This window comes from Rhinolophus sinicus, chromosome 16, assembly GCF_057876585.1.
Source record: "Rhinolophus sinicus isolate RSI-liver-muscle chromosome 16, RSI-T2T, whole genome shotgun sequence".
NCBI classification, from domain to species: Eukaryota; Metazoa; Chordata; class Mammalia; order Chiroptera; family Rhinolophidae; genus Rhinolophus; species Rhinolophus sinicus.
Window position 1 is genome coordinate 92,358,532 of NC_142516.1, and position 27,386 is coordinate 92,385,917.

At 42.2% G+C, this 27,386-nt stretch overlaps 1 protein-coding gene across 3 annotated transcripts in view; it reads right to left on the reverse strand.

Moving 5' to 3' along the window:
• Positions 1 to 27,386, reverse strand: part of MTUS2 (microtubule associated scaffold protein 2) — a 530,400-nt gene that overhangs the window by 306,810 nt on the left and 196,204 nt on the right. For 2 of the 3 annotated variants that reach the window (XM_074330067.2, XM_074330068.2), the window contains one exon: positions 17,002 to 17,061. The exons of the other annotated variant lie outside the window; for it this stretch is intronic. In XM_074330067.2, the coding sequence (XP_074186168.2) occupies positions 17,002 to 17,061 (60 nt within the window). The remainder of the gene's footprint in view (positions 1 to 17,001; positions 17,062 to 27,386) is intronic. 3 annotated transcript variants of the gene reach the window in all.

Here is a 27,386-nt window from a genome sequence, read left to right on the forward strand (position 1 = left end):
CACACAGACTTTAAGTAAAGGGATGGGAAAAAGATACTTTATGAAAATGGAAACAAACAAACAAAAAGCTGAGTAGCAATACTTACACAAGACAAAATGAAGTTTAAAACAAAGGCTATAACAAGAGACAAAGACCCAGTAATCTCACTTCTGGGTATTTATCCGAAGAAACCAAATGCTACTTTGAGGGGTGATGTGAATCCATGTGTTCATTGCAGGATTATTTACAATGGCCAGATGTGGAGGCTGCCTGGGTGTCCACCAGTGGATGAACAGAGAAAGAAGAGGTGGTACATATATACAATGGAATATTATTCAGCAATAAAAAAAAAAAAAAGAAATATTTCTATCTGCAACAACATGGATGGACCTAGAGGGTATTATGCTGACTGGAGTAAGTCAGACAGAGAAGGGCAAATGCCATATGATTTCACTTATATGTGGAATCTAAACAACAAAATAAACAAAGAAATAAAACAGAAACAAACTCATAGATACAGAGAACATTTTGACTGTTGCCAGCTGGGAGTGGGGTTGAGGATGGGTGGGTCAAAACAGAGAAGGGATTAAAAAGTACAAATTGGTAGTTACAAAACAGTCATGGGGATGTAAAGTATAGCATAAGGAACACAGTCAATATTATGCAAGGGCTATGTACAGTGTCAGATGGGTACTAGATCTATTGGGGTAATCACTTCATAAGTTATATAAATGTCTAATCATTGTGTTGCACACCTGGAACTAATATAATATTGCATGTTAACTGTAATTGAAAACTAATAAAATTATTTCTAAATATCACTAAAGGAATTAAAATTCTACACTAGAAAATATTCACTCAGTGCAAAATGAGGAGTAGAGAAACAGAAAAGACATGAGGCCAAAAAGAAAAAGTAAAATGGCGCATGTAAATCCAACTCTATCGATAATAACATTAAATGTAAATGTATTAAGCAACCCAATCACATGACAGAGATTATCAGAATGAAACACAAGATCAAAATATATATTGTCTGCAGAACATTTTAGATTCAAATATACAATTCATTTAAAAGTAAAAGGGTGGGGTAAGGCATCATGGAAAGAACAACCACCAGACAGCTGGCGTGGCTATACTTACATCAGACAACATACATTTTAGAACAAGAAAGAGATAAAGAGGGTGTTTTTATCATGATAAAAAAAGTCAATCCGTCAGGCCAATATAGCAATTATAAATGTATATACACCTAACAATAGAGCCCCAAAATACATAAAGCAAAAACTCACAGCATTGACATGAGGAATAAACAATTCAAAATAATGGAAACTTCAATAATCCCACTTTAAATAATGGAACAACTAGGAAGAAAATCAACAAGGAAATAGAAGACTTGAATACTATAAACCACCTAGACCTAACAGACATCTGTAACACACTCCATCCAACAGTAGCAGAATATATATGCTCCTCGGGTGCACATAGTACATTCTCCAGGATAAGCGATCTATTAGGTTATAAAATAAGCATTAGTAAATTTAAAAGGATTGAAATGATACAAGTACATTCTGCCATCATAAAGAAATGAAATTAAAAAACAATAACAGGAAAAAATTCGGTGAGTTCACAAATAAATGTAAAGTAAGAAACACTACTAAACAACCAATGGATCAAAGAAGAAATCACAGAGCAATTAAAAAATACTTTAAGATGAATAAAATAAGTACACGTCATACAAAACTATGGGAAGCAACTAAAGCTATACTTAGAAGGAAAGTTATATCTGTAAATTCTTACATTAAAAAAGAAGAAAGACGTCAAGTCAATAAAGTAACCTTCCATATAAAGACACAGAAGAAGAGCAAACTAAACTTAAACCAAGCAGAAAAAAGGAAATAATAAAGATCAGAGCAGAAATAAATGAAACAGAATGGAAAAAACGTAAAGAAAATCAACGAAATCAAAAGTTGGTTCTTAGAAGGGTCAACAAAGTTGATAAATTTTAGCTAAAGTAAACCAAGAGAAAATTCAAAGTGTTAAGCAAGGAATGAAAGAGGGGTTATCACTACTGATCTTGCAGAAGTAAAAAGAATTATAATGGAATATTATGAACAGCTATATCTCAACATATCAGATAACCTAGTGAAATGCACAAATTCTAGAAAGACACAAGCTATGAAAATTGACTCAAGAAAAAATAGAAAATCTGAATATACTTATAACAGAGATTGAATTAGTAATCCAATAACTTCCCACAAAGAAAAGCCCAGTCCCAAATGTCACTAGTGAATTTTATCAAGCATTTAAAGAACGTATACCAATTCTTCACAAGTCATTCCCGAAAAAGAGAGAATGCTTCCAAAATCATCCCAAGCGGCCAGTGTTACCTTGATACCAAAACCAGACAAAACTATGAGAAAAGAAAATTACAGACCAATATCTCTTGTGCAAAATGCTCACCAAAATACACCACACTGAAACCAGTCACATATAAAAAAGGGGTTATACACCATGACCGAGTGAGATTTATCCCAGGAATAAAAGACTATTTACCATGGAATCAGTCCATGTAACACACCATATTCATAGGATAAAGGAAAAGCACATGATCATCTCAACAGATGCAGAAAAATCACTCGACAAATTCCAACAGCATTTCATGATAAACACTTAACAAATTAGGCATGATAGAAAATGCCATCAGCCTGATCAGAACATCTAGGAAAAACCCCTAGCTAGCATCATACTCAATGGAAAAACACTGAATGCTTCCCCAAAGATTGGGAACAAGACAAGGGTGTCTGCTCTTACCACTTCTAGTCAACGTTTTATGGAAGGTTCTAGCGTGGACAATTAGGCAAGAAAATAAAATAAAAGGCATGCATGTTGGAAACAAAAGCAAAATTTCTCTATTTGTAGATAACATTACTTGTATATAGAAAATCCTATGAAATATAAAAAACTATGAGAACTAACAAATGAATTCAGCAAAGTTACACAATAAAGTTCAACATACAAAAATCAATTGTATCTGGACTCACTTTCAACGAACAATGCATTGAATTGATGTAATAGCATCAAAAAGAGTAAGATACCCAGAAACTGCAGTGAAGGGTCAGACTCCTTTTTTAAAAAAATGTTTGACTGCTTAACAGCTAACCAATCCCAACCCCCATACTACACTACCTACCCACCCGCACCCCCTAACCCGCACCCCCTAACCCCCACCCCCTGACCTCCACCTGCCCCACAATACTCCACGTCTGGGAAAGCTGATAAGAAAGTCCAGTGCTCCCTCCTTTGGCACCTTCAGGAGATTCAAACTACATGAGCCCCTGCCCACTTCCCTGGGAGCCCACGCCCGCCCACCCTTAATGACAATAAAAAAAAGCTGAGCTAGTGTCCTCTCCTTGCTCTCTCTCAAGCCACTTCAGACATGTTGGAGAGACCTCAATTGTGTCACAAACAAATGTCCTCATACCCTCTGGCTCTGTGTATGGCATCCTCAGTCTTCACACCAAACTGAGTTTGCGGTGGGGGTCCAGCCTACGTCTGCAGCGTGGCCACAACAGGAGGTGCGGTGATCAGGAGACTGCGACAGGGACCACCCTCCCGGGAGGGCTGCTCCTGCTTTGCTTGTTACCTGCTGCCTCACAGCGAGCACGGCCCCTGCGCTGCTGCCTGCTGGGCGCTCACGCTCCGTGCTGCACCAGTGAGTCCTACAGAGCTTCTGGTAGGGCTTTACCCGACCTGAGGTGGAAGTGTCAGTAGTTAATTCGTTTTTAAGAACAGGAATATGGGACTGGGGTGCGGCCCTTCTTTGAGCGGCTTGGGTCACGTATCCTATAGCTTGGACCCATGTCGATGTCTTAAAATGCTGAGCTCAGAGGAAAGACGATCTGCGCTATGTACAGGCCCACGGGGTGGTCACTCATGAAAAAGCAGTCATTGGGGGAAATGAGAGAAAAAGGATAAAAAAGGCATTATGTGAAGTGCTGAGGCCTGCGTTGTAAAGAGCAGGTGGCTCCGCAGGATTTAAACCCTCTGTTGCTGCTGGAACAAAAATGCTGGTCCTCAGGGTTAGGGAGAAAAACACCCATGGCATCTGTGCGGCACAGTGAAGGGGATAATGCAAACCCTACTAAAGCCCAGGAGCCTGAAATCCTATAAAGCAACCACTGCCATGGGGAAGGCCTCCCACCCTGATGGATACTGACGTGGAGCTCCCTGCAGAAATTTATACATATACACAGACAGAGTACAGAGGAACCCCAGTAAGAACAACAAAGAGAAAAAAGAAAGGGGGGATGGGGAGGAGGGGGAAAGAGAGAGAAAGAAACCTGAATACAGCAGAGTAAGCAAAACTCTGAAGCAGATGTCCACAGTTGACCCCAATGTTGGAACTGGAAATCCAGAATTCACTAAAACAATTTACTCAACAGAGACAGACTTTTGTACCTCTACAACACGGCTTCTGAATTAACTTTAACATCTGCTTCAATGTCCCAACTGGCAAACCTTCATGGCCTTCATCAGTACTGGGGCTCCAACTGCAGTTATACCTGGGGATCTCATTAGGTTTAAACAAGTATCCCCTATAGCAGTCTGTAATCTTGAGGGAGTTCCTGAACAAAACCTAGAGGACACACGCTTCACCTTACCACAGGAGTTACTGTCTTTCCTAAATGCTCCAGCCACAGAAACAACGGCCCTAAAATATCCCACCGTGGGCATGGACACTCAATGATTAATAAATTTAAGTAACATTAACTTTGTGACACATACCAATTGGCTTGACAAAATGGGACCCTGTGGACCATACCTCCAGTTAAAGTAGTTAATATGACTCAATGTAAATTAAAGCAGGGCCTGCAAGGATGGAAACCCATTATACAAGACCACTACGTCTCCACTGAACAACCCAGCTTGACCTGTTCTTAAACTTGAAATGAGTAACACCTCACAGTGGATTCTGCTACCTCCATGCTAAGGTCTACTCATTAAGGCCTCCGGGCACAGCATTATTGAAATTACTGACTCCATCAATGAAAAACTGGAAAACAGTTTGCTGGTATAGATTGGGAGAATATGTTCTGTTCAGTTCCTATTTCAACAGCCTTATCAGTCACAGTTCACTTTACTCCCAAAGGGTCACAATACAGCTTTACATGGTGGCTACCATGGGGTACCTCACAGCCTTGCCATCACTCACAACCTTTGCAGGCTAGATCTTAACTGGCTCCAACTTTCCCCAGGAGCACAGGGCAACCATTACATCGACGACAACAGCCTCTGGGGACATGCATTTGACACAGGCATTCAGGACATACAAATACACACACAGAGAAGCCCACACAAAAAGGGATGGGCCATTGCCCTGTGCAGAGTGCAAGGCCCTGCCAGCTCAGTTAAATTCCTAAAAATTACTTGTTCAAGTGTGGGATACTCCAACCCTGAAAATGTCAAGACACAGCTCATCATCTTAGCAACATCCATAATACAAAAGGAGTGCCCAGGATCTTTCAAGCTCTTTTGAGCTCAGGAGGCAAAATAGTCTCCATTTGCAAATTTCCCTGAAGTCCATTTATGCTGGGACTTTTAAATCAGCCCACCTTCACTGGAGGCCCCTCCAACAAAAGGCTCTAGGATCTGCCCACATTGCAATCAACACGCACTTCTTTGGGAGCCCACAGAGACTCCCTCACTGGAGAGGCCTGAGCAACATCTGCTCAGGCCTCCTGGAGTTTCTAGACCACCCATAATGGCTACCAGTTGCCCATGGGCTTCGGATGCAAGAACTGCCCTCCTTGGCCTGCCCTCTCCAACATCACAGTGGCAATCGTGGGCCACATTCTGGTCTCCCCTAAAGAGAGAAGCTCTCATCTGCCCTGAACCTGTGACCTTCCAGCACAGTCAGCGAGGCCTCCTTGCTCAGGGTGGAGCCAAACCTGGGCCCTCCGGCATCTCCCACCCACAGGACGGGGTGGCCTCCCTGCCCTCAGTCCCCTGCCTGATGTCATAGTGCTAAAGATCACTCCTCTCCCAGACCCCATGGCTACCTGGGGAGCCCCATGGGGTCAACTGATGAACAGCAGTGGGCGTCTGCTCACTTTCCAGATAGAACCATCACAATCATACGTGACAGAGCATGTAGGAGAGCTGCTGCTTTTCATCCCCATGCCAACATGTCCCTGACAAAAGAAGGCACCCAAAGGTCAGCACCATTACGCACACTTCAGAAAGTCATCTAACACTCTGGTCAAAAGTTGGTCCCATCTGCACATTTTTACTCCCTTGGGCCATTGCCATTGGCTAGAATGTCTTGTCCTTTCCCTGTTCAAGGTTGAGGTAAAACAAATGAACAAACAAACAAACAAACAAACAAGCAAACCAAAACTCTAGGAATCTTTTGTGTCACAGATATCCAAAATATAAATCGAGGTCACGCATGTTTGCACACCTAGTACAGCCACAACACAAAGCCTCACAGACAGTCCTTCTCCACTTTCGGACTTCCTAACACTGCTGACAGTGAACAAGGCAATCATGTTGCTTCTCAGGTACACACACAATGCTGGGCTCCCGAACAAGGCGTCGGGTGGAACTTTCACCTTCCTTGAGGCCTCAGGCTGTAGACCTCATGGAGCACCATAATGGCTTACTAAACAAGTTCAAATTCAGTTAAATGAAATATAGTACATTGTAGTCATCAAACATCAGGGCTCTCCCTCTCGCCATAACGGGGGAAGCTCACAAGAAGGCCGGGTGCTCCTCTTTGGCGGCTACAGGAAAGTCAAAGCAGGCAAACCTACCTGAGCCCGGCCAGTAGCCCTGCCCCACACCCTGACTGCAGTAACACTCCAAGTCCATTCCTGTCCATGTGCACCTGCTTAGGAGGCCTGCGCTGCTCTCCCAGAGACCATTACGTAGGTAATAAAGCTTGTCCTACTCTCTGGAGGTGCCTGTGTGGCATCGTCATCCCCAGTTGCTTATTACCTTCATAATTGAGGTTTGGCAAACAAGGGTTTCCCATTTTGTTGTCTAAGGGAGCTGTGTGATCACCTCATTGGTACAGTTCTAATTATGTGAGAACAAAAGTAGAGGTATTTGGGTTTTTTTATTGTATTAATTTTACTTATAGCAAAGTGCCTGAAATGTAGGGTTTCTGGGTGGGTATTCCCACCCGTTCTCATGAATTTTTTTTGCTTTCCCATTCCCAAATCCTGAGAAAAGTTGGTCAAAATCGGGAAAATTGACTCCTTGAACCCAGGTGGTTGGTAGTATCGGCCATCACTTTGTGGAAACGATTCATTGTGGAGAACAGAAAACAGTTTATATCTCGGGATTCAGGAATGGGAAAGTGAAAAAAATTCCTGAGAACGGGCGGGAATTCCCGCCTGGAAACCCTACAAGGTATGAAATGCACTGCTTCTAGACCTCAAAGCTACTTCAGAAAAACGCGGCTCTGTCATATTTCATTTTGATTTACTATACATCCAAATTACAGAATGTTTTCCTAATACTAAATGGGAATCCAAATAAATTCGGGGATGGGTCCATCTGCATCTTCCATGTGGCTACATCAGGGATAAATTTAACCAAAATAAGTGTAAAACTTATTTCTGAAAACTACAAAACATTATCCATAAAAATTAGAGAATACAGAAATAAAGGAAAGACATTCCATGTTCATGAACTAGAATACTTACTATTGTTAAGATGTTAATACTCCCCAAATTGAGTTATAGATGCGTGCTGTTGCTATCAAAATCTAGCTGGCTTTGTTGCAGAAACTGAGAAACTGATCTTAAATTCATATGAAAATTCAAAGGATACAGAAGAGCAAAATAATCTTGAAAAGCAAGAACAAAGTTAGTGGGCTCACACTTCCCAATTTCCAAACTTAGTACAAAGCTACAGTAATCAAGACGATGTGGTAGTATTATAGCACAACGCTAGACGTGTAGCTAAATATAATAAAATTGAGATTCCAGAAAGAAAGCCAACATTTACGGTCAATTGAGTTTCAGCAAAGCTGCCAAGACCATTCAACGAGGGAAAGAATAATCTTTTCATCAAATGGAGCTGGGACAACTAGATACACATATGTGTACAAGAAGGATGTTAGACTACTGTCTCATACCATATTAAAAACAGCTCTACGTGGATTAAGTGCAGGTGCTAAAACCATAAAATACTTAGAAGAAAACATAGGTGTAAATAAATCTTCATGACCTCAGATTAGGCAACGATTTCTTATATATAACACTAAAAGCATGACCACAAAAGAAAAAACAAACTGAATTTCATCAAAATTGAAAGCTTTTATGCTTCAAAGAACACTAACGAAAAAGTGGAAAAAAACACCTAAAAATGGGAGAAAATATTTGCAAATTATATATCTGATGACTTTTTAGTATTCCAAATGTATAAATAACTGTGTAACTCAGCAATGGAAAGAAAAATAACTGAATTTTCAAATGGGCAAAGGATTTGAACAGACATTTCTCTAAAGAAATATACAGATTGCAATAAGCATATGACAAGATGCATAACATCTTCAGCCATCAGGAAAATGCAAATCAAAATCACACCCACGAGAGTAGCTATAATCAAAAGGACAGACATTACCAAGTGTGGGTGAGGGTGTGGACACTGGAACCCTCAGACACTGCTGGTGGGGGTGTAGAATGGTGTGGCCACTGTGGGAGACAGTCTACCAGTTCCTCAGAAGGTTAAATATAGAGATACGATATGGCAGAACAAGTCTCCATTTAGGTATGAAATGAAAACACATCTCTACTTCTAGTGGCATTATTCGTAACAGACAAAATGTGGAAACAATGTAAATACACATCAACTGATGAATGAATAAACACAATGTGGAATGCCAACACCCTGCACTGTTGTTCAGCCAGAAAAAGGAATGAAGTATAGATACACGCTACAATATGGATGAACCTTGAGAACATTAAGGCAAGTGAAAGAAGCCAGACACAAAAGGCCGCACAGGGTATGATTCCATTACACGCAAAGTCCAGAACTGGCAAATCTATACAGACAAAAGGTAGATCTGTGGTAGCCAGGGGCCGAGGCCTGGGGGGATATAAAGAGTGCTTGATAATGGGTACAGGATTCCCATCTTTATAGGGTCATGAAAATGTTCTGAAACTGATTGTGGTGACAATTGCACAATTCTGTGACTGTACTAAAAACCACTGAACTGTGTCCTATAAAAGGGTAAATTGTATACTGTATATAAGTTATATCTCAATAAAGCTGTTACATTAAAACAAAAGTTTAAAAGAAAAATAGATAATTCTTGTCTTTAGTTTAATACACGCTTACATTAAGCTTAGAACAACATCTATTTTCCCAGTCTCTATCAGTATCCTCACTTTCAAGGGGTCTGTGTCAGATAGAGAATTGGTCTGTCATTGTGAGTCCTCCACAAAAATCCCTTCTAACAAGCAGGTGAAAGACACGTTTTATACAGCAGATTAAAGAACCTGACAAACATATATAACCACCATGGAGAAATTAATTAAAAGTAACTTTAAAAATTACTATAATAAACAAAAAACTCTCTGATCAAATATTCAAATCCCACACAAAGAAGCTGAAGTGAACTGACTTCTTTTATTTTATCAAGGGCTTTATATTCCGAGAGATTTTTGCCAAAAAAAAAAAAAAAAAAAAAAAAGATAAAAATTCCTGTTTGAACAACAAAAGAGATTTTACTGCTATTGAATGTTTAAAAGATGTGTTGCTGTTTCAAAGTAACACTACTTTTCTTTTGAAAAATAAATCCTTTGAAGAATGCAGATCTTCACATGCCGATGAAACTTGAGGAATTGTATTTGTTCTTATTTTTCCTTTTTGTATCGATTGTCCTTTAAATATAACTCTGTTGCTAGAACAACTAAAATTAGATTCTAGCGCTTTTAAGGTTCAATATTATATTGATAAAAGATCCATCCATCATTGTCTAACATTCTTGACATCCCAAGCTGTATAATAAAGGCTTTAAGAAAGCAAGTGTATATTAATCCAATTCAGTATGCATCCACACACACCTGCCATTGGCAAGGCCCTCCCAACGTGCTGTGGGAAATGCAGAAACAGGAAGGCGGGGTCCCCAACATGGGCTTCCAACCTGCTGGAGTGGAGGCACACACAGCTAAAGAGAACCGGGAGAGGCAGGGCCAGAATACAGCAGGGACCTAGTGCTATGGGAAGAAAAGAACTGAAATGATCCCAAATCAAGTCAACTCATTCAGCGTTTTTATTCAAGCCCATTTTTTTTCCCCTAACAATTTTATATTTGAATTTTTTTTCTGGTATATTTATGCATACAAGGCAATACATTATTTGGACAAATTTTTTTTTTTTACTGTAGTTCTTCCTAGTTGCTTTTAAACAGTTTCTTCTTTCACAAGAATTTTGTAGAGAGGTAATATGGTTTGTTCAAATGGCTGAGAGAACAATTTCTCCCTCTTGCTCAGGAATGTGAATGAACAGTAGCTGTTTTTACCGTTTCCTTCACGTTGGGAAACTGAACAAAATCCTTTAGTATTAAGGCTACAAATCTCCCACAGGAGGAAATAAGGAGACAATCAGACAAAGCAAGGGAAGTGGCACCTTTCAGGATTGTACTAACGATCTGGGTTTGATACAATTACCACCAAGTGTGTAATCTCAGGCAAGACTCAAACTCTCTAAATCTCAGTTTCCTCACATGAAACATGAGGATAAAATCATATACCCGTTATAGTGACAGAAGAGAAATTGCATCTAAAGTGCACGTCACACGAGGTTGGACAATTAGTGAAGTCATCCTAAAAAAAGTGCTAATACCTCATTGCTGAATATCATTATGGTCACCTTTGAAGTACTGCCCTTGGGAAGCTCTGCACCAATACCAGCACCTGGTCTGCCCTTCAAAGCAATTTTGGAACTCTTTTTCTGGGATGGCCATCAGTGTCATCAAAACGTCTTCCTTTCAATATTTCCTTTATCTTCGGGTAAGGAAAGAAGTCAGTGGGGGCCAGACCAGGTGAGTAGGGAGGGTGTTCCAATACAGTTATTTGTTTACTGGCTAAAAACTCCCTCACAGACAGTGCCGTGTGAGCTGGTGCATTGTTGTGATGCAAGAGCCATGAATTGTTGGTGAAAAGTTCAGGTCGTCTAACTTTTTCACACAGCCGTTTCAGCACTTCCAAATAGTAAACTTGGTTAACTATTTGTCCAGTTGGTACAAATTCATAATGAATAATCCCTCTGATACCAAAAAAAGGTTTGCAACATCGTTGCAACAAGTTCACCAACTTAATTGTCTGACCTCATATGACTGGCACCTAGTAAACACCCGATAAATGGCAGGCACTGCTATTGCTGCTAACATTAATGCCACCATTGCTGCAATTGCAACAAGCCTGTCCCCACCAAAGGGGGAAAAAGGAATCGAGGTCAAGGTTCACACCAGCCAACTTCCAGATGGCTCACCCATGATCCTCACCAGTGAATCAGAGCTGACCTGTGTGACCAATAAAGTATGGTGGAAATGACAGACTGACTTCCAAGTCAGTCTATCAAAAAAAGATATATTACAGACTCTTCCTTGGGCCCCTGGATTGCTCACTCAGAAAAAAGCCAGCCATGCCATCAGGATATTTCAGCAGCCCTGTGCACGGGAGAGAAACTGAGGCCTCATGCCAACAGCCAGCACCAATGTATCAGCCATGTGAGTAATGACTTTATCTTGGAAGTGGGTCCTCCATCCTCAGCCAAGCCTTCCCTTCAGATGACTGTAGATGTAACCAAATCTTACTGCAATCTCACAAGAGGCTCCAAGCCAGGAGCACCCAGCCAGGCTGTTCCCAAATTCTTGACCCACAGAAATCATTCTTTGATAAACGATGATTGTAGTGTTAAGCCACTAAGCTTTGGGGTGATTTATTATTTAACAACATACAACTAATATAGATATTGGTACCTGGAAGAGGGGTGCCACCATAATAAGAATATAATTCTGTGGGAGTGGCTTTGGAACAAGGCAGATGGTAGAAGCTGCAAAGAGCTTTAAGAGATCCTTAGTGAAAGCATAAAGAGTTTCAAAGAAACTTTTAGCATAAACCTAGGCCCTTGAAGAACCTGTCAGCGAGGACTTAAAGGAAAGTGAGGAGACTGATGGGAAGTGAATCCTTGTTAATCTGTTGCAGAAAGTTTAGCAACTTACCCACTGCAATATGGGTTGTATCCAATGAATTTAGTAATCCAGCTACTGAGATTTCCAGGTAGAGTACTGAAGGTGCTACCCAGCTTCTTCTTCCTCTTCTGGTAAGATGCAAGAGTAGAGGGATAAGCTGACGATGTTAACATAAAGGAGCTGTTAAACATAAAGGAGCTAGGACTTGTTGAAAATTCCAGCCTCTCCGGGTGGTAAACAATACCGAAATTAAGAAATAACTTCTGAGCAAATCTCACATCTGGGCCGCTGTCAGGAAAACATGGTCTACTGATGAAGCCAAAGATGTGCTTGTAAAATACTTAGACAAGAAGACTTCAGAAAGCTCTCAGGCAGTGCCTTAAATAATTGTTAAATCATAAGGCTTCAAAGAAGGTTAAGGTTACTATCCCTTAATAGCGGGAGAAGAAGCCCAAGGTAGAGAAAGTCTGATTTTCAAGTGAGTCTTGGGTGTGGCTTTTGTCAAATGGAGTGAATCCAATAATATTCATAAGAGACTCACAAAAATTTTAAGAGAATTATACCATCAGAAATACTGCCAGCTTAGACTGAAACAGTCAAGAGACAATACTAAATGAAAAGAGGTCTTTTAGACATCCAAACTTCTACATGAAACAGGTTGAGAAAAACCCTAAAATGCAAACCTTTTATTGAAAAGGAAGAATAAGAGAGCAGAACCAAGAGCCACAAAAAGTCATTTCCAGAGAGTAGTACAACTTAGTCCTAATCAAGGAACCACCAACATGTGTCCTGCTGTACTTCAGAATTGCTATAGGCCAGTGACTCCTGTCACTACTGTGTTTCCCCGGAAATAAGACCTAGCCGGACGATCAGCTCTAATGTGTCCTTTGGAGCAAAAATTAATATAAGACCTGGTTGTATTTTACTATATATAACACTGGGTCTTATATAATATAATATGATATGATATATGATATGATATGATATGATATGATTTGATATGATATGATATGATAATAATATGATATGATTATAATATAATATAAATATTGGGTCTTATATTAATTTTTGCTCCAAAAGACACATTAGAGCTGATTGTCTGGCTAGGTTTTATTTCCGGGGAAACACAGTACGTGCCTCACATTATGCCCCCTTTTAAATCGGCAGAGTCTATTGAAATTATCCTATGCCTATCCCACCACTGTCTATTGGTGGAGGGGAAATTTTATCTCTTTATATCACAGGATTTTAGTTCAAGAACTGTATTCAAGGAGCTGTACTTAACTGTACTTAAGCATTTTCATTCACTCCTGGACCTGATTCAGATGATGCCATTTTGGATGTTGAGCTGATGTTGTAAAGGATGTGACTTTTGGATCCATCAACAGGGGTGAGCGTTTTCTGCATGTAGGAAGGGCATAAATCATTGCAAGCCAGAGAGCAGACTGTGGTAGCCAGCCTCCCAGATGCCAGGCCCCTGCAATGATCTTCCCCTCCTAGCATTCAGACCCATGTGTAATTCCCTCCCACTGTGAGCCAAGGTGACTTGTGTGACTAGTAGAATCCTGAGGGTGTGAAACGTCTTACATTACATTGTAAAAAACATTGCAGCTTCCTCCTTGGTTTCTTGGATTGCTCACTTTGGGGAAGCCAATCACTGTGTTATAACACTCCAGCCGCTTTGTGTAGAGAGAGACCCACGTGGAGGGAAATGAGGCCTTCTGCCAACAGCCAGTACCATTTGTTAGCTATGTGAATGAGCCACCTTGGGAATGGGTCCTCTAGCCTCTAGCTTTCATATGATTGCATGAGATTGCAGCTCAGCTAATATCTGACTCTCTGGATCTGAGCACAAGGCCCAGTTCAATGGAGCAATCTCTCCACCAGAACCATGATGTCTCAGATTCACATAGGGACTGCCCTAGTTTAAGCTCTAAAAGTCCCAGATCTTAGGAAACCCCTCAGTCTCTAACCAGACTAACCAGGATGGCTGATTAGTATATAGCTCCCAGGCTTAACTAGAAACTTCAACACTTACAAAATAGCTATGAATCTGCATATCTGTGGAAAAGTCCCTCGGTGTGAAGAGTGATGACAATGAGAGAGGCGTGCCTAAAGTAGCAATATGGAATGAGCTGCCAGTCAGAGGGTAGGGTAAATTCTCTAACAACTGGTGATGATTTCAACACCTCAGCAAAACCAAATCATTAAAAAAAGAAGCTCCAACACTGGGATAATGAAATAGCCACATACAAAGAAATGTAGATGGACCCCTACGCCACACCATATGTAATACCTAACTCAAAGTGGGTGATAGATCCGAATTTAAGAGATAAAACTATAACACTCTTAAGGAAACACAGACATAAACCTTCACGAACTTGAGTTAGGGTAAGCCTCTCTTAAATATGGTAGCAAAGGCATAAGCAACAAAATAAAAAAAAAACATTGCTAAATTGGACATTATCAAAATTAAAAACTTTTTTGTTTCAAAGGACTCAATTAAGAAACTGAAAAGACACCCACGGAATGGTTTTATATATATATATATATATCATATATGTGATAAGGGACTTGTATTGAAAATATACAAGAAACTTTTGAAACTCAACAATAGAAAGACAACTCAGTTAAAACATGGGCAAAGGATCTGAATAGACATTTCTCCAAAGAAGACATAAAAATGTCCAAGAAGTACATGAATTTTCCAATAAGTACGTGAGCACATGCTCAACATCTTTAGTCATTAGGGAATTACAAATCAAAAACCACAATGAGATACCACTTCACATTAAGACACAGAATAAAAAGGCAGATAATAACAGAGTTGGAGCGCTTCTGGAAAAATTAGAATCCTCAACCACAGATGGTGGGAATATTTTTGGTATGACTACTTTGGAAAAGAGTCCGACAGTTCTTTAAAAGGTTAAACACAGAATTACCTACCATGTGATCCAGCAATCCCACTCTTAGGGATATACCCAAAAGAGAAAAAATATCTACACAACTGCTCATGTACATAAATGTTCATGCTCACATTTATAATAGGCAAAAAGTGGCTAAACAACCCAAATGTCCACTAACTGGTAAATTTATAAATAAATTGTGACATATCCATACAACGGAATATTGTTCAGCAATAAAAATGAATTGTTATGGATTGAATTATGTTCCCCAAAATGTGTATGTTGAAGCCCTAACACCCCAATATGACTGTATTTGGAGACAGACCTTTAAGGAAATAAAGATTCAATGAGGTCATAATAGGACCTTAATCTGATAGGACTGGTGTCCCTATAAGAAGATGAAGAGACACCAGAGATCTCTCTCTCTCTCCACATGCACAAAGAAAAGACCATGTGAGGGTATAGTGAGAAGGTGGCCATCTGCAAACCAAGGAGAGAGATCTCACCAGATACCCATCCTACTGGTACCTTGATCATGAACTTCCAGCCTGAAGAACTGGGAGAAAATAAATTGCTGTCGTTTTAGCCCCTCAGTCTGTGGAATTCTGTTACCACAGCCAGAGCAGACTAACACAGGACTGAAGTACTGCTACGTGCTATGAATTGGATGAACTTTAAAAACATTATGGCAAGTGAAAAGAGCTGGACACAAAAAGCCACATGTTATATGACTCTGTTATGTGAAATGTCCAGAATAGGCAAATCTATAGAGACAGAAAGTAGAGTAACGGCTGCCAGGCGCAGGGGTTTGGGGAGAAATGAGGAGTACCTGATAATGGGTACAGGGTTTCTTCCTTTTTAAAGTCATGAAAATGTTCTAACATTGATTGTAGTGATGGTTGTTCAACTCTTTGAACACACTTAAAACCACGGAATTTACACTTTAATTTAGTAAATTGTACAGTATATGAATTACATCCCAGCAAAGCTATTATTTAACAGCGAGACAGAGAGTACTAGAGCTAGCTAGCTCGTTAACTAGTTCCCAGGAAGAAAAGCAAACAGACAAAATAGAAGATAAAGAAAATTAGGTGGGAGATCAGCCCCTCTCAACCCAAAAGACGGATGACTAAAACAGAGGCACTTATAGTGTCAGCAAGTAGCAGAGCCATTTGATACTAGCTTGGGGGTCAGAGAATGAAAACTGCCCCATAAGAGTAAAAATGCAGAAGTAGGAGAAAGAAGAGAAGGAGAATAGAACTGCACATCCACTGGCTTCAGTCAGTTCAGCTGAGTTCAAGAAACACCAACGGAACATACACCGGACTCATGCTAGATCTTGCAAAATAAAAAGAAATGAGACCTAGTCCCTGCTGATACAAGCAACAGACACACACGTAGAAAATCACAATAAAGTGTGCTCAGTGTTGTGACACGGGCAAGAACCAGAGCTGGGGGAGCACAAAGTCGGGAGCCCTAAACCCAGACTAGGCTGGTCAAGGAATATGCTCTTGAAGGGGTAAACTTGAGCTGGGTCGTAAAGGAGTGAAATTAGGAACAGAGAAGGGAAGAGGTCTGGGAGTGGACAGGTAGGCTGGAAGAACTCGACTGACACAAGGGTCCTTGGTTCTCCTGACAGCCATGTAGAGCCACTACAGAATACTGCAGGCAGGAGAACAGGGACTGATGTGCTGGATGGATGATGGGTCTGAGAGGGGTAAGACTGGTGGCAGGGAAAGCCGCTGGGAGCCAGCAGGTAAGGAGAGAAGTCTGATGTCTGAGAGCGAGATGCAGTAGAGCCAACATATTCAAGTTACAAAAGCAGCAGGTCTCGGTGATTGATTAGTGGAGGGGGAGGGGAGAAAGGGTTAATCTGCTGTTATAGAGACAAGAAAAGACCTACATACCTGAAAAATCTCCAAGGGAACCACTGTAGGCAAGCCATGGCCCACTGGCATCATGCACACCTGAAAATACAATTTGTAGGAACTTTAGGAAAATCCTTGTCACTTCAAAAAGAACATAGCAAGCTTTGGTCAGAAGAGCCCATGGAAGGCTCTCCCACAGAGTGACTGGGCAGCCTGTGGGTCACTCCCACCATCAGCAAAGCAGACCCCAGAAGGGCACTCAGTGAAGAAGAGAAGGGTGGATGCGATGCCTGAGAGGCCAAGGCGCAAGTGGATGGAGGGGAGGCTTAAATCCTACGCTTTTGATAAAAACTCAGTCTAGCCAAAGGTAAAGGGCAAAAGCACTCAAGAAAAGCTCTTGCTAACCTCCTTACAGATGTGTCCATAATCTAGGACTGATGAGCAGAAGAAAAACTGCGCATGGTGGCTCACTGGCATTATTTACTATCCAGGCCAGAAAGGGGAGCTACTGTGTTTCCACGAAAAAGACCTAACTGGAAAATAAGCCTAGCATGATTTTTCAGGATGACATCCCCTGAACATAAGCACTAATGTGTCTTTTGGAGCAAAAATTAATTTAAGATCCGGTTTTATTTTCGGGGAAACACGGTAGTAAAACCTCTTTGGTGTGTTAACATTTTTGGAATTGTGAAGAGAGTGGTCTAAGGTTAAAAACAGAACCCTGTGCTAAATGAGCAATAAATAATCTGCAAAACCAAATAAATCTATAAAGTCTCTTTAATTGAGGCCCAAACTTCGAGTTTTACTTTCTTATAAGAATCTAAAAAGCTGAGATTAAAACTGGATTAGTAGAATAACCAGCATCTGAGGATCTGCTTTTGCATGTTGGTTTATATCTTGTTATATCACCTACAGCGATTGCATTTCACCCATCACAGATATCCAGTGACTTACTTTCCACTATACTAGACTACAACAACCACGAGAGAGAGTTGACCTATCTACACATATTCGGTCAGTGTATAAATGACGCAAAGCCTGTGTGTACGGGAAGGGAATGAGAGGGGTAGGGTTAGGAAGGGTGTGAAAAGAATGCTACCAGCAGAAGGAAATGAGCAGAAGGTACAATGATGTAAATACTGCTAATGTCATACTTCTGCTGTTGGACAGATCTACTTATAAACAGGAGCTGGTTAAAGGATATGTCAAGTACAGGTGACCTTGTACTAGCACATCTGACAGAATTTCATGAGTTGGTCAATTATTTTTAACTGATTATATATCTATTGATGCTGCTCAACTGCTGTGTTATTAATGTGGGCTGATAAATCCCCGGGGTCCTATTTACACTTGGGATTTTCAGGGAAATCATTAGAGGCTCAAAGCTAATCAAAAGGAACAATCTTTTCATGAGCAAATGCAGATGAATCATCTGTTTTCTGATGAATGACTTTAGCATTTCAAAATCAAAGAGAAAGTAAAGCAGTTGCTTTATTTGCTAAGGAAAAAACTCAGAAAATTATCATGTGGTGACATAACATGACTTTTCCGTGCTTTTACAATACAGATTTCCATGCTTTTAAAACACAGTACTTTTTACAATGAAACAGATTCATTTTACAATACTGGGCAGCACCCTAAGAGGTGCTGGTGATCAACACTGAGTAGATTTAAGTAGAAGACAAGACTGCAGTTCAAGGTGGGAGACAGAACACAGGTATTTTTAGCCTTTCTGATCAAAGATGTCATAAAATGACAGTAACTCAATTTTTAAGAGATACAGTTAATAATAATAACAGCTAATATTTTTTGAGTTATTTGTATTAAGTGCTTTATATATTTGAACCTAGAACAACAGAGAGAAAAGAGACACACTTACTGAGCCAGCTGTTGCAGCAGTTTCTGGAACACCGAGCACAGATGGTGGCCCCTGACTGATGGCCAGAGGAGAAGTGCAGCCCACAGCGCACATGAGAGCAGTGGAGAAGAAGCAGCCCACTGACCTCCCAGCCTGGACAGCCAGAGGCTCAGGGGCACTGATCCCAGGGAAAGAGTAGTGTGACTGGGCTGAAAAATGGGGGAGAGGTGTTCGCCCCACCCCACCAGCCCCCTTATCCAGGCATGGAGTGGTCAGTACCCAGGTACTGGCCTCCACCTCCCCACCTCCTGCCAAGTCCTAGGGAGAGAGGAAATAGACTTCTAATAAATTTGAGCAAATGAACTCCAAGTTCATCCAACTCAATAATAATTTGAGAACATCTTCCAGCATAAAACAAACAACAAAAAAATTTTAAGAAACAAAGAAGATTTGTAGACATTACCCTTAGTAATATTTTTACTGATATTTCCCCTCAGGCAAGGGAAGTAAGAGAAAAAAATAAACATATGGGATTACATAAAACCAAAAAGTTTTTTCACAGCAAAGGAAACCATCAATAAAACAAAAAGGCATCCTACTGAATGGGAGAAGATATTTGTCAATATACATCTGATAAAGGGTGTTATGCAGGGTTTCACGCGGGGTCTCAGCTCCTGCTCCCCACATAAGAACGCAGGATATGGTGAAGCCAAAAAGGAACACCCACGGAGCCATAGATAGGGGAATCATACCACTATGGTCTCACTGGTGGCCGGGCAAGATACACGAAGTAGGGTCCACACAATCCGCAATCTGCCGTCCACTTTTCCATCTGCCAACCAGCCAACCACCCAACTCAGTCACGGCAGTTACATCAGCAGCCAGTTGGCCAACCGGCTACAGCCAACAGCCAACCACCACCTGAGCCAACACCCCCCACACACACACATGAGGCCGAGAGCCTGGAAACTGCTCTCTGGGACTCTGACCCCACAGAGGTTAACATCCAAAATTTATAAAAACTCATTCAACTCAACACCAAAAAAACAAACCAATAAAAAAATGGTCAGAGGACATGAAGAGACAGTCTTCTAAAAAGGACATACAGATGGCAAACAAACATGAAAAAATGCTCAACCTCACTAACCATCAGAGAAATGCAAATAAAATAATGCAATAAGATACCACCTGTCATGCAGGGAGACCCTGCTCGCTGCGCCATTTGTCGTGGAAGGCGTCCTGCGGGGTCTCTCGTCCCACTCCCCACACAAGAATGCAAGATATGGTGAGGCCAAAAAGGAACACCCACGGAGCCATAGGTAGGGGAGTCATACCACTACGGTCTCACTGGAGGCTGGGTTCACTGGACGTGTGACTTGCTGTCCGTTTTCTCTGCAACCGACCGACGACTCTCCTCCACTCTCCTCCTGTCTCCTCGGCTCTCCTTTGTAGCCGCAGCAGTTATATTAGTGGCCAATGGCTCAATGGCCACAGTGGACGGCCAATCAGCCACAGCTGATGGCCATCTACTACCCAAGCCAGCACCCCTCCACGTGAGGCCGAGAGCCTGTAAACTACTTTCTGGGGCTCTGCCCCGACACCACCTCACCCTAATCAAAATGGCTATCATCAATAAATCAACAAACAACAAGTGGCTCCGTGGGTGTTCCTTTTTGGCCTCACCATATCCTACGTTATGTGGGGAGCGGGAGCAGAGACCCCACAGGGTCCCCTGCATGACAAATTGCGCAACGAGCAGGGTATCCCGCACGACAAATGGCACAGCGAGCAGGGTATGGTGCCGGCCAAAGCTCTCCAAAGGACAGTGGAGCAGTTTGTGTGTATGAACACTCAGTCTCAGGAAGACCAGGAGGAGCAGCTGCCTGAGAGCTGGACCCCCGTGGAGGGGTGGGAGGACGTGGACGGTTCTCCCACCAGCACAGGAAAAGCCATGCAGCTGCTGCAGAGATGGACCCCTGTGGAGAGGTGGAAAGATGTGGACGGTTCCCCAACAGCACAGGCCGGAGAAAGCAAAGGTCGTTGCGGCCCTGTGGGCCGGGAAGTTCCTGCTCAGGCAGCCCGGATGCGGGACTTGTCCCAGGAGGAAAGGCTTGCTGAGTCCTCCATGGGAGATGAGGGTGAGGTAAAGGTTGTCCCTCACACCCAGGACAGCCCTGGTGAATTGCCTTCCATCCCTAATTTAACGGACAGCTTGACTATTTGGGAACTTCCCACCTTGTAGTGGAACTGGGGGATATTTGCTTTTGTGTCTTGACTGGCCACCATTGAGAATATGTAAGCACCTTGATTGTGAGTCGCTGTTGTTCCAGCAGGGTACCCTGAGAGGCCCAGAGAGAGTGGCAGTGCCCTGAGAGCCCTAGCTGTGCCCAGGAAGTCGGGCTGAGCCCTGAGATACCCTGGCTGTGCCCAGGAAGTCGAGCTGTTGCCAGAGAGAGAGTGGCAGTGCCCTGAGAAACCCTGGCTGTGTCCGGGAAGACAGGTGGTACCCTAAGAAGCCCAGGAAGTCTGGCTGTGCCCAGAAGTACTGGTGGTGCCCTGAGAAACCCTGGCTGTGCCCAGAGAGCCTGGCTATGTCCAGGATATTGCATTCAACTCCAGGCTCCTCGCACAGGGCCCCTCACGGAAGACACTTGTTGCGTGGATTGTGAGGCGAGAGCCTGTAGGGGTGGAGTGTGGGGGCAGAGCCCCAGAAAGTAGTTTCCAGGCTCTCGGCCTCACATAGACAGGTGCTGGCTCAGGTAGTAAATGGCCATCAACTGTGATTTCATGGCCATCAGCTGTGGCTAGTTGGCCGTCAGCTGTAACCAGTGAGCCATTGGCCACTAATATAACTGCTGTGGCTACGCTAGCAGAGGAGAAGGAAAAGAGAAGAATGGGGGCTAGCAAGAAGATGGTGGCTGGGCTGGCAAGCGTGGATGGCGGTTTGCGGACAGTGTGGATCCAGCCTCCAGTGAGAGTATAGTGCCGCCAGAGAGAATATAGTGGTATGACTCCCCCATCTATGGCTCCGTGGGTGTTCCTTTTTGGCCTCACCATATCCTGCGTTCTTGTATGGGGAGCGGGACCAGAGACCCCGCAGGCCGCCCTGCACGACAAATGGCACAGCGAGCAGGGTCTCCCGCACGACAAACCGAAATGTCCATCAATAAACAATTGGATAAAGAAACTGGTACATTTATACAATGGAATATTACTCGGCTATAAAGAAGAATGAAATCTTACCATTTGCAACAATATGGATGGACCTAGAGAACATTATGCTAAGTGAAATAAGTCAGACAGAGAAAGACAAATACCATATTATCTCACTTATGTGTGGAATCTAAAGAAAAGAATAAATGAACAAACTAATCAGAAACACTCAGAGATATAGAGGAAAAACCGAGGATTGCTAGATGGGACGGGGGGGATGAGGGAGAAGGTGATGGGATTAGAAAGCACAGTCGGTAACCACAAGATTGCCACGGGGATACAAAAGACAGTTTGGGGAATATAATCAATAATGTTGTAAAGATTTGTATAGGGTATCCGATGGACACTTGTCTTATTAGGGAGACCACTTCATGTGCGGTGTAGGTGCCTGACCACTGCAGTGCACACCTGAAGCTGAAGCTGAATAATAATGAATGTCAACTATAATTATGTGTGTGCGTGTGTGTATATATATATATGTATATGTGTAAATATATAGTCACAGTATATAGTATATATATATAGTCACAGGAAGTGGAGTACAGCATAAGGAATAGAGTCAGTGGAACTGTAACAGCTATATACGATGTCAGAGGGGTAGTAGATTGAGGGAGGGGTGTTATCACTTCGTGAGGGGTGTAAATGTCTAACTATTACATTGTTTTGTATATCTGAAACTAATAATAATAAAAAAGAAACAAACAAACAAAGAAGAAAACTGCCCCTCAGGATATACAGAGAATTCGAGCAACAAAATATATCTTTACAAACATCTAATTAGTATCGTCAGAGAAATTTGGGGTGATAATGCTACAATAAAATAAAGAACAATACATTGTGAAAGAAGCAATCAGAAGCCTTGAAAGCATTCTTGAAATTAAAAATAGCAAAACAACAATTCAACAGAAGAGTTAGAAAATAAGTCCTATAAGATTGTCTGAAATGAAGGAAACCATGAGGTAAGAAAAAACATGTAAGAAAAAATACACGCAACTAATCACTTTGGGAGGTTCAAACACCAAACCGCACAAATTCCAGGAAGAGAAAACAGAGAAGTCGAAATTAACAAGAACACAAGATGATTGCCCAGAGCTGAAGGTGGACGCGAGTCTTCAAGCTGAGGATTTAACAACTGCCTAGCAAGATCAATCAATCCCTCTCCCTCTCTCTGAGTCTGTCTGTTTCCCACCCTCTTTCTCTGTCTCTCTTCCTCTCCTCTCTCCCTGGTGCACATATGCATGCATACACATTCTCTCTCTCTCTCTCTCTCTCTCTCTCTCTCTCTCTCCCTGTCTCTCTCTCTCTCTCTGTCTCTCTCTCTCTCTCTCTCTCCCTGTCTCCCTGTCTCTCTCTCTCTTTCTCTCTCTCTCTGTCTCCCTGTCTCTCTCTCTCTGTCTCCCTGTCTCTCTCTCTCTGTCTCTCTCTCTCTCTCTCTCCCTGTCTCCCTGTCTCTCTCTCTCTCTGTCTCTCTCTGTCTTTCTCTCTCTCTCTGTCTCCCTGTCTCTCTCTCTCTCTCTCTCTCTCTCTCTCTCTCTCTCTCTGTCTTTCTCTCTCTCTCTCTCTCTGTCTTTCTCTCTCTCTCTCTCTCTCTCTCCCTCCCTGTCTCCCTGTCTCTCTCTCTCTCCCTCCCTGTCTCCCTGTCTCTCTCTCTCTGTCTCCCTGTCTCTCTCTCTCTGTCTCCCTGTCTCTCTCTCTCTGTCTCCCTGTCTCTCTCTCTCTTTCTCTCTCTCTCTGTCTTTCTCTCTCTCTCGCTCTCCCTGTCTCTCTCTCTCTCTCTCTCTCTCTCTCTCTCTCTCTCTCTCTCTCTCTCTCTCACACAAACAATTTTTAAAACACCAAGAGAAGCTTCTAAAGCTTTCAAAGAGAAAAAAATTTCAGGTATCCTACAAAAGAATATTTGTCAAACTAGCATCAGGTTTCTTTTGAGCAACACTGGAAGTCTTTACGTTTTGAAAGAAAATCATTTTCAATCTAGAAAGTGATATTTAATCTAGTGAATGCAAACAAAAGACAGTTTCGGAAATGCACAAACTCCGCTAGTTTGCTTTCCTCAAACTCTTTCTTAGGAAATAGCTGAGGATGTGGTCCAGCGAAACAAACAAGGAAACCAAGAGGTAGAACACACGGACCCAGAAGTTCCAGAAGAACAACATGAAGTCGAGAAGGCCAACAGGAGCTGCAGGATCAAACATCTGAGAGGGAGAGACGAAAGGGCATCCCCAAATAGAAAGCTGAGGACACGGGAGCGAACGGGAAACACTGCACGATTCCTTCCCTCACTCCAGTTGAGACTCCACCTACCCAAACCTCTCAATAGTCTTCAACTTCTGAACCTATGCTTTGAAGTCATGTTGTTATATGGTTTTGGATTAAGGCAGGAGAAGAACGTATAAAGATAAGGTTACAGCCCTTTCCGTACTATGTCAATCCAGGGAGATGAGCTTCACCTGTACCAGTGCTGGGTACTCACACACAATGATAATTCAGACAGATGTCTTCAGATTCCACAACCACCAAGGTCAACGATAACAGGACAAAGAAGTCTAGATTATTCATCCTCATCTTTACTCTCATTTTAAAAAGCAAACAGATGGATCCGCTAATCACAAGGGCTACACCCTTCAGCTGAGTCCCATTAGAATTAGTAGTGAATTTTGGCATGGAGAGTTGAGCGAGGGCTGACATTACTCTTCCTTGCTTTTCATTCTTTATTTTCCCTTCTAATCTCCTTTGATATGAATGTGACTCACAGGTTTAGGGAGATAGTCAAATCCACCTTCTAAAACCCATCTATTTCTCTCCACCCCGCTCCCCACTACTATCCCGGCTGGGCGGTCGTTTCTGGTGTCCTGCAAACAGCCTCCTCAAGGGTGTCTGTCTCCAATCCTTCTACCCCACCCCACCCCATGCCTGTCCCTCACTTCGTTCTCCAAACTTTAGTCCAGCTGTATTTTTAAAAAGGAAATATGATCATATCAGCCCCTTGCTTGATACCTCTTCACGCTGCCATTTTTATGATGTCGGCCTGCTTAATGCCTCTTAACAGCCCCGTCTTGCTCTGCAGGTAAAAGGCAAATTCTTTAACACAGCTTGAGATGTCATTACAATCTTCTGGCTTTTTCCTCATCCTTTCCCGACACTACATTCACGTCACACCAACCTTCACCTGTACCATTGCCTCTGCCTGGAGTACCCTTTCTTCCACTCCCACCATTTCCTCATCCCTCATCCCACGCCTCAAATCCTTTGCCCTGCATGCTATGTTATATCTGAGAAACTTTCCTGGACCCCAGCTTGAGGTTAGTTCCCTTCCTACATTCTCCTGAGCTCAGAAGACTTTGCCGTCACAGCATTCAATCACACTGTTTCGTAATTGCCTGTGGGATCTCTTCTATCACGTTCGTGGTTATATCCTCAGGCCTAAAACAACTTGACACATAGTAGGTGCTCAATGAATATTTATTACTATACAAACAATCTTTGTCCAAATAAACAGAACAGTAGTTATTACACCTGTGCTCACCCCAGAGCCACTGAAGGTGATTTGCTGGGTCTGGGCTGTGGAAACTTGCATTTTTAAAATAAATTTCTCCAGGGCATTTTTATGCATGCTCAGTTGCAATGACTAGTAAGCCAAAGATAAAACAGCTTTGTTTGCTGAATGCACAGTAAAAAGACAGGCATTGTCGATGTCAATTTCAACAGTATTAGAATAAAGTGAACTCCAAAATAGGTCCCATGGTCATCCAGGGTCATTAAGACAACAAAGGAACTGTAATTAGGCTGTGTTCTCTTTTACCATCTCAGTAATTCACCTGTTTGTCTTCTGGGGATGTTTTCCCATATGATTTAAATCTTCCTTGGTAGATGCTATAGTTCTCATGAAACTAAGTAAGACAATGATAAAAATAGTGAAGTGGACGTTAGGTGATGTCACTAAACTGTTCTCATTCTTAACATAGGAATCAACACTTCACCCACTCTGCTTTCCATCTATTCCTCTTCTCCTTGGTCTTGGAAGAATCAATGTTCACTTTCTATTCCAAGGTTCAGGCTTCTGCATGTCATCTCCATCTCGTGATTTACCATCCTCCGGGGGGCTTTGTTCTAACAGCTAACCCTCAACTTCTCTCCACAGGCCAATCTCTCTCCCTCTAATTTCAAACAAGTTCCAATCTCTCCCACCACACTCTCAAAAACAAAACAAAACTCAACCCTGCTTCCCCGCCAGCTGGCACCCATGGCTCTTTTCTCCATCGGTACATTTTTAGAAACTGCAGTCTATTCTCATTGCTTCCACTTCCACACTTTTCATTCACTTCTCAACCTTCTAATATGTGAGTTCCACCCCCACGTTTTACTAAAATTGCTTGTTCAAAACTAGGTCACCAACTGTTTCCTAATTTCCAATCCCAACAGCCTCTTTGCATTTTCACTTGTCCTTTCTTCTGCGAGACAGTTTTGACCATTTTCTACTTTGGAAACTCCCTCTCCCTTACACTCAAAATACTACGTTTTCCTGGGCCCCCTGCCCACCCACCCTACAGTGTTCTGTCTCTCGCAGGCTTCTTTCCTCAATTATTGCTTAAATGTGGGTATAAAGCTCCCTTCTTGACATTTTCCTTCCTCTACCCCCTCTCTCTCCCTGAATCTGCTCATCCATTCTCACAACTTCATCTCTCATCCAGGGTATAATGTCCTTTTATCTTTGGCTCAGACTTCTTTGCAGCGCCAATGTCTGCCCTTTGGAAAATCTACCAAATGTCCCCTAGGAAACTCACTTTGCATGTGTCACATAAGTAACTGTCCACCGCCAGCATCCATCCTAAAAAACATCCTCTTGCTCCCCACTACTGAGTCTACTATAAGGGATCCAAATCACCCAAACTGATGGCCTCTCTCTAACAGGCATGTAACTTCATCCATTCTCCACCTGGCAACTCCTATTTATCCTTCAAAATTCGGCTTAACTCACCTCATTCATAAAATCTTTCTAGGGCCCTGATGTGCCTGACTGAGTTGGGTACCCCTCCTCATAAGTTTATAACGTACTTCTCTCTTCCTGTCGTAATTACTAATTTATCTCTCCATATCCCCACAAAGTCATGGACTATACATTTCATCTGTGTATCCGGAACACATTGACAGGCATCTGGCCCACAATGGGTCCTCAGAAAATCTTTGTTGAATAGCTGAATAAATAAAGAAATAAATGAATGGGGCCCCCAAGATTTTTGGTCAAGATGGCAGAGAAGGTAAATGCTGGACTCACCTCCTCTCAGGACCACATCAAAATTACACCTACATTTCAGAATGAACTTCACTGAAAACTGCCTGAAGTCTAGCTGAATAG